Source organism: Larus michahellis, chromosome 6 (assembly GCF_964199755.1).
Source record: "Larus michahellis chromosome 6, bLarMic1.1, whole genome shotgun sequence".
In the NCBI taxonomy this organism is placed as follows: Eukaryota; Metazoa; Chordata; class Aves; order Charadriiformes; family Laridae; genus Larus; species Larus michahellis.
Genome location: NC_133901.1, coordinates 28,920,025 through 28,933,093, shown reverse-complemented (window position 1 = coordinate 28,933,093; position 13,069 = coordinate 28,920,025). Strand labels below are relative to the sequence as shown.

Genomic DNA, 13,069 nt, shown 5'->3' with positions numbered 1-13,069 from the left:
TTCAAAGAATAACCAAGTGGACTGATTGGGCCTCATCAGTCAGTCAGGTGCTACCGGTCTATGTCAACCAGTTGATGTATATCCACTCCCTGTATTTATAGTTCCGTTCCCTGGAGAGCAGATTGCATCCACTGCCTGCCTTGTGAAATTCCTATACCTGAAGTCTAAGGGCAGTTGTTATCCCCACCCTGTCCCTGTGCTGCAGTTGCTGTTTCCATAGTGACCATCAGAGTTCAGAGTTCTTCCTTTCCATGCCCTCCATTGGTTACCAAAACTACAAACTACTTGAATGGTTGAAAAGATGCACTATTACTTGCTTTAGAATAGCAGCTGTTTGAGATCTGAAGGACAAGTAGGCATCTCTCTGCTTTTTTTTTTTTTTTTAGTGTCTCACTTCATAGGCCTTCAAAGCGGATGAGTGCAACTGAGCATCATCTGTGTCACTCATGTGCCATTACTAGACTACATCAGTGACATCCCAAGGTTATGCAGCCCAGTGGGCAACCTCACTTGAAAAAAAATATTGCCGCTGGGCATGTTGACCACCTTTGAACTTGGGATGTAATCCTTGCTGCACTTGATGTGGCTACTGTAAGGAAAGGCAGATCCAGAACTGGACAGCTTCAATTCCACTTGGGTCTCCTTGCGTCATGACTAGCTCTAGGTCTTCAGGGATAGCAAACTGTAGGCACAGGGGCTTAGGTGAATACTTAGTCTCTCTGAGCCTGAGCTGCCCTTTTCTTGCACTTATTGAACTTTTGATGTCACTTGCATTAAGGCTGCTTACATGACGGTGTGCTCACCTAATGTGAATGAGGACTCTAGGACTTGTCTACCGAATCAGGTAATTGGTCTATCCAAGCAGTTTCCTACCTCTGGTGAAGGGCTGATAACCCAGTGAGCTGGGAAAGTGCAAAATTGTACAAGGTAACCTGTGAACTGAACTGCGCTTCATAAGTGGGAGAAGGAAGTTCCTTCCTGACCTCTTGAGATGATCAGTATATGCCTCGAAGCATGACAGGTGATTGCCCTCATATAAGCTTGCATAACTACAGATGTTATTGGCTAAATAATTACATAGCCTCTTGAAGAGAGAAAAATCAGTTGCAGAATGTGACTCAGTGCCTTTCATATCAGACTGTTCCAAGAAGTATAATAGTCTCTTAATTGAAGTCCTTATACCTTGATATTAAAATGCATTTCATTGGCATTGATATCAAAGAAATGTTAATGCTCTAATTCTAATCTCTCTTGAGACATAGTAAGTATAATTTTAATGAAAATCACTGTGCATGACATTCTTATAATACCTGTTTAAAAAAAAAAATTGAGAAAAAAGCAATATATTTTAAATGAATCCTCAAACACCATGTAGTCTGTGTGTTTAATATCAAAAATATTTTCTTGTATTTCTGAGGCTGTTGCTATATTGATGTGTGACATTAATTTTCAATAAAATTTTGCATCTTGGTTTATCTTGGGACTTTTCTTTGTCTGGATGGCTTTCTCTAGACCTTTTACATGGCTCCTTATGTGGTGGCATAGTTTAGTTGAGACGAGAATGAGTATGAAGAAAAATGCTTTTGTTTCTTTCCTGTTTTATTTACTTGAGCTTAGTTGTATTAAGAGAGCTGATCTTGATTCTTATGAGTAGGAACGAGAGGTGAATGGAGTCCTTAAGCTGTAAGTTAAAATATGCTATAAGTTAAAGTTTTGTATAGTGTAGGGTGCTTTGGGTTGGCTTGTGTTGTTTGCTTCTCCTCCCCCCGCAAAAAAAAAAAAAACAAAAATGTTTTGTAGTCACCTGTCTTCACTGAGATCTCTGTGGTGCAGAGAGAAAAGTTAGGCCCGTTGCTGACCTCTTCGGAAAATCTTGTTTCATAGCAAGAGGCGTTTTGTTTTGTTTTGTTTTTTTAAAAAAAGTGTTTCTAATCACAAGCTGTCTGAATAAAATCTTTCCTGAGCTTAAACAATGAAACTAAATCTCGTTTGGGAAGTCTTTATTGATTGGATTTGGAATTTCACTGTGTATATGGTGACCTCCTCACTTGCCTACCATGCAGATTTTGCCCTAAGAGACTACTCAGGTGTGTATTTATTTCAGCTGAACCTGAGTTAAGATAGGTGCCTGAACCTGTAAAGTTCTCATTTTGGTCCTAAATCCAGAAGCCTCTTAGTTTAAGGGTGGTGTCAGCCTGACTTGATTTCATGGCTGGCCTCAACTTTTATAACTGCCGAATTGAAACCTCAGATCTGAATCATTCCCTTCACCCTGAAAAGTTGGGTCTGAACTTCATGGCTCGGTTTCACTTCCCCTTGGGAGTTGCTGCCGTCATTAATATTAATTTGTGAAGCTTCTTGTGCTTTCCACTTCCTTGAGTCTATGAAGTTTGCTGGATCTTGTCCTTCACTGCCAAAGGACAGTTCACACCCTTCTGTACCTCCTGTAATTGTGTAATTAGGTAAGATTTCTTCGGGGCCTTAGATACTCCAGCCTGTTAGCATAGATGTTTTCTCCACCCAACGCTGCACGTCTTAAAAGTGCAGGAAGCTGGAGACAATGTAATTGTATGAAACTTGACCTTGAGTGCTGAAGGTTTTAATAAATTATCTAGGAATAAGCCTTTTCTTTCCTTTACACTTCGCTTATTTGAAGTAATAACTATTCTGTTTGCATAGAAGGAAAGCCAGTTCCCAGGAATTGGTGTAACCAGTTATACCCAGACGAACGAGTTTCCCAATGGGAAATAAGATGGGAATGTGCCCTTGCACATTCACCGTGGGGTCACCGTGATGTGGATGAACAAGTATTAGGCTCTACGGCGAGCCGGGTGACCTCCATTCTGCTGGGCGAGCATGATCTGTGAGGGTACATCGTGTTTGGGAAGCGTGCCCGCTTCCCCAGCACCTTTGCCAGTCTTGCAAATACTCCTGGTGTCGGGGAAAGAAAAGCCCGCTCGCTTGTGGCATGGCAACGCTCTGCCAATTGCACTGTTGGGCCCGCTTTAATGATCATTTTCTGCATATCCCAAATAAGACCCTACTCCAGATGGGATGCTGCAGCCGTAACTCGATCCGGGAACTGGGCTGCCGTTCAGAAGCGGTCTGGTCTTCATGCTCCGGATTGTTTACGAGGCGGGATTGCAGCTGGGACCCTCGGGGCTGGGGAAGGGGAGCTCGCCAGCCAGCCTCTCTGGCCTGGTTCGTGGATATGCTGGATGGAGTTTGGGGCTGTCTGGACTTGAGGGAGGTTAGTGCTGTTGAGCGGTAGTAGGAATCTGATACTCTTTGCAAGCAGCCTGCGGGGTTTGGATACCAGGTTCTGCTTAACACCAGTAAAAGCTGCGTGTCGGCGTCCCAGGCAGCTCTGACCATCTCAGTAGTGGTCCCTAAGGTGTACGGAGTCTGTCTTGGGCAAAGGGCCTCTGACTGCTATATATACACCTGATAAAAACCTCATTATATGAATAACTAGGAATTTTGGAGAAACCAATGTGATAAGTATGACCAGATCTGAAAATTGTTTCTGCAGTCAGGTTTTAGGGGTAGTTAGGATGGTTTGAGATGGCTTCCTCAGTTCTTGTTCTTATGAAAAAAAGTGTTTGATCATAAGGAGACCTTAAAAATATTCTTTTTGGGTTTTGGCAGCTGTTTGCTGGCTTTGATATGTTCTTTTGAACTGAAAAACTTACATAGAAACTTTTCCTTAAATAAAAAATTTGAACTGAAACTGAAGCTTCCCTTTGTTGGTTTTTCCCCATTTGTTTTTTAAATGCCCAGAATATCTGGGAAACTTCTTATTTCCTGTTGACTCTCTCTCCAATGATCTTTATCTGCGATGCTCCCATGGTGTCAGTGATTTCATTGGCAGTAACTCACCACTGCCATGAGCAGAAAATGTAGCTCCTTGGATGCGCGCTCTTAACAACCAATTGCTGCGATTCCCGTCCTAACGTCTCCTTGGTTTGCAGGACCTCCATGCAGTCACAGTCATCCTACGGCTCCAACTCTCCACCGCTCAGCAAAATGAACAGCATGAACAAGCTGCCCTCGGTCAGCCAGCTAATTAACCCCCAGCAGCGCAATGCCCTGACCCCAACCACCATCCCTGACGGCATGGGAACCAACAGTAAGAAACTCTCGCTCCTTCTTTTCCTACTCTGTGCGCACACCCCACTAATCTAGGGAAGGAGGCTTGGCATCTCCCAATGGCTAGTGTTAGGCTGGGGATCCTGGAGTTGTTTTGTGGTAGCAGGTCTGGGAACCTGCAGAGCCAAGTATTGCTCATTGCTGTGCCATGGGGCAAGTCACCTGCTTTCTCCAGGTTTCAGCGTCCTGGGATGAACAGAGCTACTTCTTGCTGCAGATCTGGCTGGCTGTACTGTCATCTGTCTTTCAGGACTTATTTCTTCTTCCTTTCCCAGCAGAGGAAATGCAAGCATTGGCGAACTTTTTTTCCCCTCAGTTCAATTAAGACACTTCTTAGCTTCAAAGGAAATATCTGCATCTCGCAGCTCTGTAACCTGCTTCCTCCTGGCTGCTGGAGAGTGCCCAGCAGCCCTGTGAAACCAGGATGACAGACATGGTTCTGGGGGCTGAGTTTTGTGTGGTGTGTTTTTTTTTTTTTTTTTTTTTTTTTTATTTCAAAAGCGCTGGGCTCTTGCCCACACCTGTTGCTGATTCCCTTCGGGTGCGCTCGGTGCCTCTAAAAACAAAGCTGTTTGGCTTCTGTATTGGGTTACTCTGCTGGCCCTCTCCTGCTCCTCTCCTGCGGCAGGGAAAGAAGAGACGCCCGCAGCTTGCTTAGGTTTCTACCGAGCCTGTTTGTACGGGAAGGTGACAAGGTGGCGGCGACAGTGAGGGAAGAGCTCCTGAAGGGCTGTCTGTCATCTGGTCCCTGTGCAGCCATTGCCTGAAATTCCCTGTGAGCTCGCTCCCTGCAGGGCTTTGGCAGGGGATTTAAGGCTGCTTCGGCTGCGGGTGCTGTCCTTTTGGTGCCATGCTGGGGGCAAAGCGGGGGTCCGGGGACGCCTGGGTAACAATGTGCTCCTCCTTCTTCTCTCCTCCAGTTCCCATGATGGGCACCCACATGGCCATGACCGGTGACATGAATGGCCTCAGCCCCACGCAGGCGCTGCCTCCTCCCCTCTCCATGCCTTCAACATCCCACTGCACCCCCCCTCCTCCGTACCCCACAGACTGCAGCATCGTCAGGTGAGCGGGAGCAGGCTGCCCGGCGCATGTTTCCCACCCGCAGGGAGCAGAGGCCTCGTGTCGGGAGCATGAAGGGTCCTGCTGGGTCCCTTGCCCCGTTCTCCTGGAGCACTGGATCCCAGTGGGTCTTGGCAGGCCCAGGGCTGGCACCCTCTGGGCACCAAGCCTCAAACCCCCACCTCTGAGCAGCTGAGAGAAACAGGGACATTAGGACTGCAAAAATCTAAGGGATGCAGCATCTGTTGGACTGGTGGAGCTGAGAGCACCAGCCAGTCTTGCATACATGTCTTTTGTCTTTTTTCTTTTTTTCTTTTTATCCCACCCAACCACCCCCACCCCCTGCCCTTTGGCCACTTGTCAGGCCATGGCTGGGGTCAGAAGCCCCTCTGCCCTCCATGGGGTCAAACAGGTTGAAAAAATGCTGTCCATAAAGGAGGAATCCTTTACGCTTAGGGAGGAATGTGCTGATTTGAAGTACTTTGTGTGCATGATGTGTCTGAGACCCAGACCCACTGCCTTGCTGAAGCCCTCTATCCGTGCAGCAGGTTGCCATGGGCTCAGCCACCTCCTCAGACACCAGGGTGAAGTGACCTGGCAGGAGGGTCCACGTTGAGCCTTCCTGCCCCAATATCCAGGCTGTGTAGCACCGGCTCTTGACTAAGGCAAGGTGCTGCCACGAGGGTTGTCTGCTAGGCATCTGGACTCCCTCATGTTTGATGTGGCAGTGATGTGGCTTGCTGGCCTGGGATGTCTTGGAGAAGGTCAAGCCAAGGGTGAAAGCTCTGTTTCCTGTTGCTGCAGGTTGGCTGAGTGTTTGGTTTTTCTGTGGTTTGGGCTGTTGCAGCCAGGGTGATCCTTTTTTCTCTCTCCTTCCTTCCTTCCTCCTCTGCAGCTTCTTAGCGAGGCTGGGCTGCTCATCCTGTGTGGATTATTTCACGACCCAGGGGCTGACCACCATCTATCAGATTGAGCATTACTCCATGGATGTAAGTAACTCCTCACCGTTTCCTTTGTTTGCACTCTTGGCCCTGCTGTAGGAACGGGTCAGAAATGCAGAACCAGCATATTTTATTTTTATACAATTAGTTTGATTTAAGGCTGTTGCATACAGGGAAGACTTACTGTGAGGTGAAGAGAGGCTGGACTCAGGGCCAGCATTTTAAACTGCCTTGCCTGGCACAGAGAAAGAGCATCTCCCCTCCCCACCACTGTCCATTTTAGCCCCCAAAGTGGCCCCAGCCCACGCGCCTGTTAGTTCTGCAGGACTTGGTTTCAGTTTACACTGCTCTGAAACACCTCACTCGCCTGCAGACAAGTTGGCTGTCCAGAAGTGGTCTGCGTTTTTCACTCCCTGCTTCTGTTTTCTGGCCTTACCTTAATAATCTTCCCTTGCCACTGGCATCTCAGCCCAGCTGGTTTTTTTTTCTCTTGCATGGCTTTTGCTGCAGGGTTGCTGCTTCCTCTCCTGTGCCATCGCTCTCCTCAGAGCTGGTTGTCCCAGTTTTTTGCCCCGAGACTTTGCAAGGCTATGGTGCTTTTGTTTCCTAGCGTGGCCTGCCTTCCTTCTGCTCCTGCTTTAATTAGAAAAGCTGACCCAAATTAACCAAAACTGGTTGCTAACTTTTTTTTCAGAAGCTGATATCACATTTCCCAGAGTTTAGGTAATGCTACCCTCAGGTACTGCACCAGAGATGATGGGGCCTCAAAGTCCAAGTTTTCTAAGGTTATGTGTCTGTTCTTAAATTTTGGTTGTGTTCAAGTAATTAAGGCAGTTCCTATTGAGTCAGACCCAGAGCTTTGAATACTGGAGCTCAGACTTGGATATTAAGATCCTTTTGCAGGTTTTGAAATAAACACGGAAGTTTTCAAAGATGTTCAACGTCTGCAGCCCAGCATCCCCCCCAACAGACAACCAGCAGATACCCCTGAGGTTGTCTTGGAGGCCTTGCAGTCCAGTTCAACATCTATCTTTAGAACACCATATCTTATGCATGAACGCATGTTTTCTGTAACTTCAAAACAGACCTTGTGTCATTAGCCCTTACTGCCTCATGGCTACACATGCTTGTTCAGAAGTGAACCACCACCTTCAGGATTAGTGGTTTGTCTTCTACAGTGCATGATGGCCATCTGGATTTTAGCAGCTTTGTTGGTTAATAGGCATTTGCCGGGTGGCCCAGAGGCTGCTTCTACTCCCAGAGCCCAGCTTGCCCAGTGATTGCCCTGTTAAGCTCTCCACCTTACCTTGCAGGATCTGGTGAGCCTCAAGATCCCAGAGCAGTTCCGCCATGCCATCTGGAAGGGCATCCTGGACCACCGACAGCTCCATGACTTCTCCTCCCCTCCCCACCTCCTGCGCACCCCCAGCGGCGCCTCCACCGTCAGTGTGGGCTCCAGTGAAACCCGGGGAGAGCGGGTCATCGACGCGGTCCGTTTCACGCTCCGGCAGACCATTTCCTTCCCACCCCGTGACGAATGGAATGACTTCAACTTCGACATGGATGCCCGGCGCAACAAACAGCAACGCATCAAGGAGGAAGGGGAGTGAGCCCTGCGGACCCCTCTCCACCCTGCCTCGGCCACAAACTGCTCAGCCCTTCATTTGTCTTCCTTCTGCTTGGTACTGCACCCCTGGACAAAGGGCGGAGGGAACCTTCTTGCTCATTCATGCTAGGTTATGCCCTTGATGCTGTCTAGGTCATACTCCTGGACCGCAACCTCCACCCCAGCTCTTGCAAGGGGAAGAGCTGAGCGAAGGGGGAAGGCGGGTGGTATTTCCTTGAAAGCCGTTGACCTTCTCGAGAAGGTGGTGTTCTTGTTTCATGTTTTCCTTTGGGGAGAGGGCTTCTTTTCTTGACTTTTGAATCCTCGCACACCTTGTGGGCATCCTGACCTGCAAACTTGTCTCTCTCATCCAGCGATCCTGCTTTGAAACGCAGGAAGGTTAAAGTAATTTTTTAAAAAGAAAAAAAAAATAAAAAACAACCAACGCAAAAAACAACCAACACCCAAAATCCCCAACCTTGAAACAAAATGCAAAAAAAACCAAAGGCACCAAACCCTGAACTGGTAGTTCATCCGAAAAATAAATGGGAATCGGTCTGCTGAACGTTGCACTTAAACAGCCTCTTCCCACGGAGCTGAGTGCTCTGTTCATGTGTAATATTCTCCAGCGGAGACAGCACATGCACTTTGCTGGGCAGGCCAGCGCTTACGGCCACCTGCAACCCACTTTTTCCTTTTCCTTTGCCTTCTCTGGGGGAAAAAAAACAACCTGCTGTCTCTTCTTGTTTTGAATTCACATTCATGTGTATGTCCTGGCTTGCTTTTTCAGGATATAATTGCAAATACAGCCATCTGCCGCTCCTAACTTCTGTTCACCACCCAACCATTAGCCATTCTGTGCAACTACTGACATTTAAGCTAGAGAATTAGGCTTTGCCACATATGTAGCCTGGCTAGTTTAGCATGAGGATTTGCCTGCCTAACCTCCAGTTGAACAGAGGACCAACTGAGAGCTACACACTGATTTTTAGGGCTTCATCTATCCTACACCCGGACAATCTTTTATTTAGACCATGCTAGATTGGTTTTCTGCCAAGTAGAACCGTCTATAGATATATATGTAATAGGCTGGAGCCTGTTGTGGTTAGTTGCCGGTGACTATAAACTAAGTGATGAGCAACTAGAAGTGGAGAGTAAAACAAGAACGAAATTTCCAGCTGCCTTGAAACAAGGACCAGTTCCTGGTAATATGAGTGTTGCCACTGAAAAATAGTCGTGTTTACATGAGAAATTGATTTTTCTCTGTTTTTTTTCTTTATTGGTTCTACAGCAGCTGTGTTCTCAGGCATTTCCTCTGACTGCCAGTGTTCCTGTGGACAAGGAACTGAACAGAGTGTATGTTTTCACATTCATATAGGCCAAGGTAGTGAGACGCTAACCTACACAAAACAAACCTTACCTGAGGAGCTTGGCTCAACACAGCTTCTTTCAAGTTGGCTTGCTCTTTTTAACAGTAAGCTTGTCTTTTTTTTTTTTTTTTTTTTTTTTTTTTTGGCTGGGGAAAGATGAAAAAAACGGCTTAAATGACTTGTCATCCTACCTGGCTACAACCAAATAGTCTCGTTTCAATGCAGCGGCTGTTTTCTGGGCCCTGCTGTGTGCCACGTATTTCATTACAGTCCGATATTGTTAGCATCCTCCTCCATCTGCCTGTTGTGCCACCAATGTTGCATTCAAAGACTGCCTTTCGGTAACTGTGCAAAAGCCTATTTTGGATAGCTCTAAATGGTAATGCAAGATGGTTACCCTGTAAAGTGTGTATATAAATATTTTTTTGTATGTGTAATTTTTGTTTCCTACAGCATAACATGCCGATTTTTACTTCTTCTTGGGCTACCGGGTCTGACAGAACCACAATGAAATGTTGTTTGTTTTCTGTTGTTTTTTTTTTAATTATTATTTTTATGCCGAACGCTTACAGTATACTGTGTAACAAATTACCACTGGACAGATGTATTTGTATTTTTCATACTGAGATTCCTGTGTTACTTTGCAGCTGAGGGGGGAGGGGGCAGGTACTGAAAGCCTGTTTTATCATTTTATTTTGTAACACTTCAAAGACCAGCGTCCTAGATTTCAAAGTATTTAACATGCTCAGTGTGAAAACTTACTATGTCGTCTTTTTTTTTTTTTTTTTTTCTCCTATATGCTACAAAAGAAGCGAGTCCTCCTGCTCTTGACTTGATGCAAGAATTAATTCAGCGGGGCAGTGTTTAGTGCGGGGGAAAGAGTTAGTGCAGGTACTCTACAAATTCCTGGAGGTGAACTAGGTTGTGCCCTTCTCGCCTCCGAGGTTTTGCATCTCCATTGTGTAATCCTTCTGAGCTGCTTCAGTATTGTACAGATATTGATGCAAAAATACCATTGTTTTAGGAACTAGGAAGCTTCTGACTATAAAGGTAAATGCAACTAATGCTGTGCCCAGAGTCTGGGTGCAAGAACTTCAGTATCTGCTTTTCAACTCAGCAGTGAGATGGAGCTTTTCTGCTGCATCACTAATGATCAAAATATATGCTGTGAAAACCTTCTTTCTACTGTATACCACTATGGAGCCCACCTCTGTATAACTGGAATCTTCAAGTGAGTTTGAACTGCTGTAGCTTTTACCCTCCCCTGTAGAGCTGTGATTTTTTTTTTGTTTGTTTTTGTTGTTGTTTTGTTTTGATACATCCAAGCGTATGGGTTAATTGAGCTGAGAATCTGCCAATGCTTGTAGCAATGACAGCGTTGACTGCACCAAGACCTGTGTGTGTTTTGGAACACCTTGTTGTTCAAGTCAATGAAAATAAAAGCCAAATTGAAAATGACACCGAGTTCCCACAGAGCTTCTTTTCTTGCCTGTGCACCTTTTTGGAAGTGAGCAGGAGACTTTGCTGCTGCTTTCTCCTCTGAGCACCTGGGGCTTAGTGCACGCTTTGGCCTTGAGTGCAGTTTTCTCATCCCCACACCATCCGTGTCACAAGGATGTGTTATAAGGTGCCATCACGCACCCCTCTGCCTTCTTTGTGGCAGATCTGATGGGTCAGCCCCTGGTAAGCCTCTTGCTGAAATCACAGAATCATAGAACGGTTAGGGTTGGAAGGGACCTTAAAGATCATCTAGTTCCAACACCCCTTGCCATGGGCAGGGACACCTCCCACTAGACTAAATGTGAAGTCTTGTGGCTTTTACGTCATTTGCATGGCTCTTTTTTTGTTCTTTCATCAGGTTTCTTTATTCTGTTTCTGAGCAGAACACCGGGAAGTGCCCTGTGTTCAACGTCCCGCTCAAATGCGATGGAGCTGTGACTGCTGTGTGCCCTGGCCGGGGGGAGGGAAGGCGGGCGTTGAGCAGGCAGGGTCAGCGCTGCCCTTTCCTACCTCCACACTTGTGAAATAGCCTTGCACAGCTATCTCCACCACTCCGCTCAGAGCTTGGGGAGGTTTGTCCTCCTTATTTAATGTAAACTAAGGCTTCGTGCATCACCCTGTGCATCCCCTCTCCTACCAAAGATGTTTCCTTTTCCTTTGCATCTCAGTTCCTCTTCCAAGGATTTGGAAGAAAAGCAGCTTGGAGCCAGTGGGGTGGCTGTCCTGAAAGTGATGGAGTGGCCTCCATCGTGCAGGGGCTTCAGTCTGTCTATGGACCGCCATGTCAACAGCCCAGCTTCATCTTGATGCTTGATGATCTTAAAGGTCCCTTACAACCTCAGCAATTCTATGAGTCTATCAGTGGTTTTTGTATGGGGCCACACGTCTCTCCCTCTCTTACAGTTTTCTTGGGTTATGGTTGGGGGAGGGGGCTTGGGAATGGGAAGTCAAAAAAAAAAACAACCCTGCAAAGATCTTGAAAGGGGAAAAAGCTTCCCTTTTCCTCTGGGAAAAGGGGGAATTTTACTACTGGGGGAGGGAACAGCTGCCTGGTTTCTTTGGTTCTGGTCACTGTTTCTTTTCCTTTTTCCAAAGGATTGGAGAAGCAGTTGCCTCTGGATATCAATATCCGGAGGCATCGGTTCCCTGGTTCCACTCTGACAGTCAGGGATTGCTTGAATGCGACATTAAAAAACTGGCATGTTGTCTTCAAAGAGAGAAGTGCTACTATAATGACTGCAAGAACGTGCTGTTTCAGGTGATGGACTCCTTGCATCTAGAAGAGCAAGCTGGGTCAGGTAAAAGAAGATTTCAGTTTCCATTAACCAGGTAGGCTTGAAACACGTTTGCTGATGGTTACAATTCCTGACTGCTGTGATCCGCTTTTGCATTGCTTATGTTACAGCAAGGGTTTCAGTACTGAGGAATCCTAAGCTTGTGCTCTCCCTTTTGCCCTCCACCCATACCCGCTGGAATTTTGTCTTTGGATATTGGGATGCTTCGTATGCAGGCATGAAATTTTCAGGGCAGGGATCCATCACAAGCTTCCAACTGTGTTTTGCAAGCCTGGGTGGACCTCTGAAGACATGCATATGCCCTTCTATGTTGTTTTCTAAGTGTGCTGAAGCTAGCAGTCCCCTGGAATGAAACTTATCCGGACACAACAGAACTTGGCAAACATCTGAGTGGAGCCTGTGAAGGGTGTCTCGCTCATCACGTTCTTCCTGTCCTGTGTGGCTTAGCAGAAATCCCTGCCTTCCTGATGGCAAAATGGCCGCCTGCACTGCAGTGGGGGGTTTGCAGGACCTGACCTCCCACTCTGCCTCTTTGCAAGTTGTTTCTCACTGGGAAAACCATTTGGGCACCCCAGCCCTAGCGCCAAGCAGGAGCTTGGGCTCTTTGTCCTTCTGATTTACTGAGCTATAAAATGTGTAGCTTATCCCAAGCGCTGTGTGAAGGTTAGGGAGGAGCTACGTCAGGCTGTGCTTTAGTCCCGCAAAGCTCCCTTGCATGGGCTGCTCTGTGGGGCAGCGGTGCATGGCCACTACCCAGAAGTGGAGCGTGGCCACCTGGGCACAGGCCATGCCTATGCTGAGCCTTCACCAGGCAGGTTTGGCAAACAGCCTTGCCTGGCTGCCAGGCTCGAGCTGGTGGTTTCTGGGTCCTGAGCTGTTTTGACTCTCTGTGACCCATGACAGCAGTGAATCACTTCCTGAGTGTATAGCAAAAGGGGGAGGCTGGAGTTTTGGAGCCAGATACACTGCCCATGAAGGTCAAATGAACTGGAGGGAAGCTAATCTTTATACTCTGTTGGCAAGGACCGGCTGTAGCTTTCTCCCAGCTTGCTTCCATAAGATTAAGGAGCCAAAATTTTACTCAGAGGTATATGGCAGCAGCCATTTGTTACAGCTTTGCTCTCCTGATCTGGGCCCCATGGGCTG

The 13,069-nt window shown here is 46.9% G+C and overlaps 1 protein-coding gene across 4 annotated transcripts in view; it reads left to right on the top strand.

The window, feature by feature from the left end:
* The window catches only part of TP63 (tumor protein p63), a 134,132-nt gene extending 123,406 nt beyond the window's left edge, over nucleotides 1-10,726 (top strand). For all 4 annotated transcript variants that reach the window (XM_074592018.1, XM_074592016.1, XM_074592015.1 and 1 more), the window contains 4 exons: nucleotides 3,972-4,129; nucleotides 5,070-5,214; nucleotides 6,107-6,200; nucleotides 7,466-10,726. In XM_074592018.1, the coding sequence (XP_074448119.1) occupies nucleotides 3,972-4,129; nucleotides 5,070-5,214; nucleotides 6,107-6,200; nucleotides 7,466-7,762 (694 nt within the window). In that variant the 3' untranslated portion in view covers nucleotides 7,763-10,726. The remainder of the gene's footprint in view (nucleotides 1-3,971; nucleotides 4,130-5,069; nucleotides 5,215-6,106; nucleotides 6,201-7,465) is intronic.
* The last annotated feature ends 2,343 nt before the right edge of the window (nucleotides 10,727-13,069 follow it).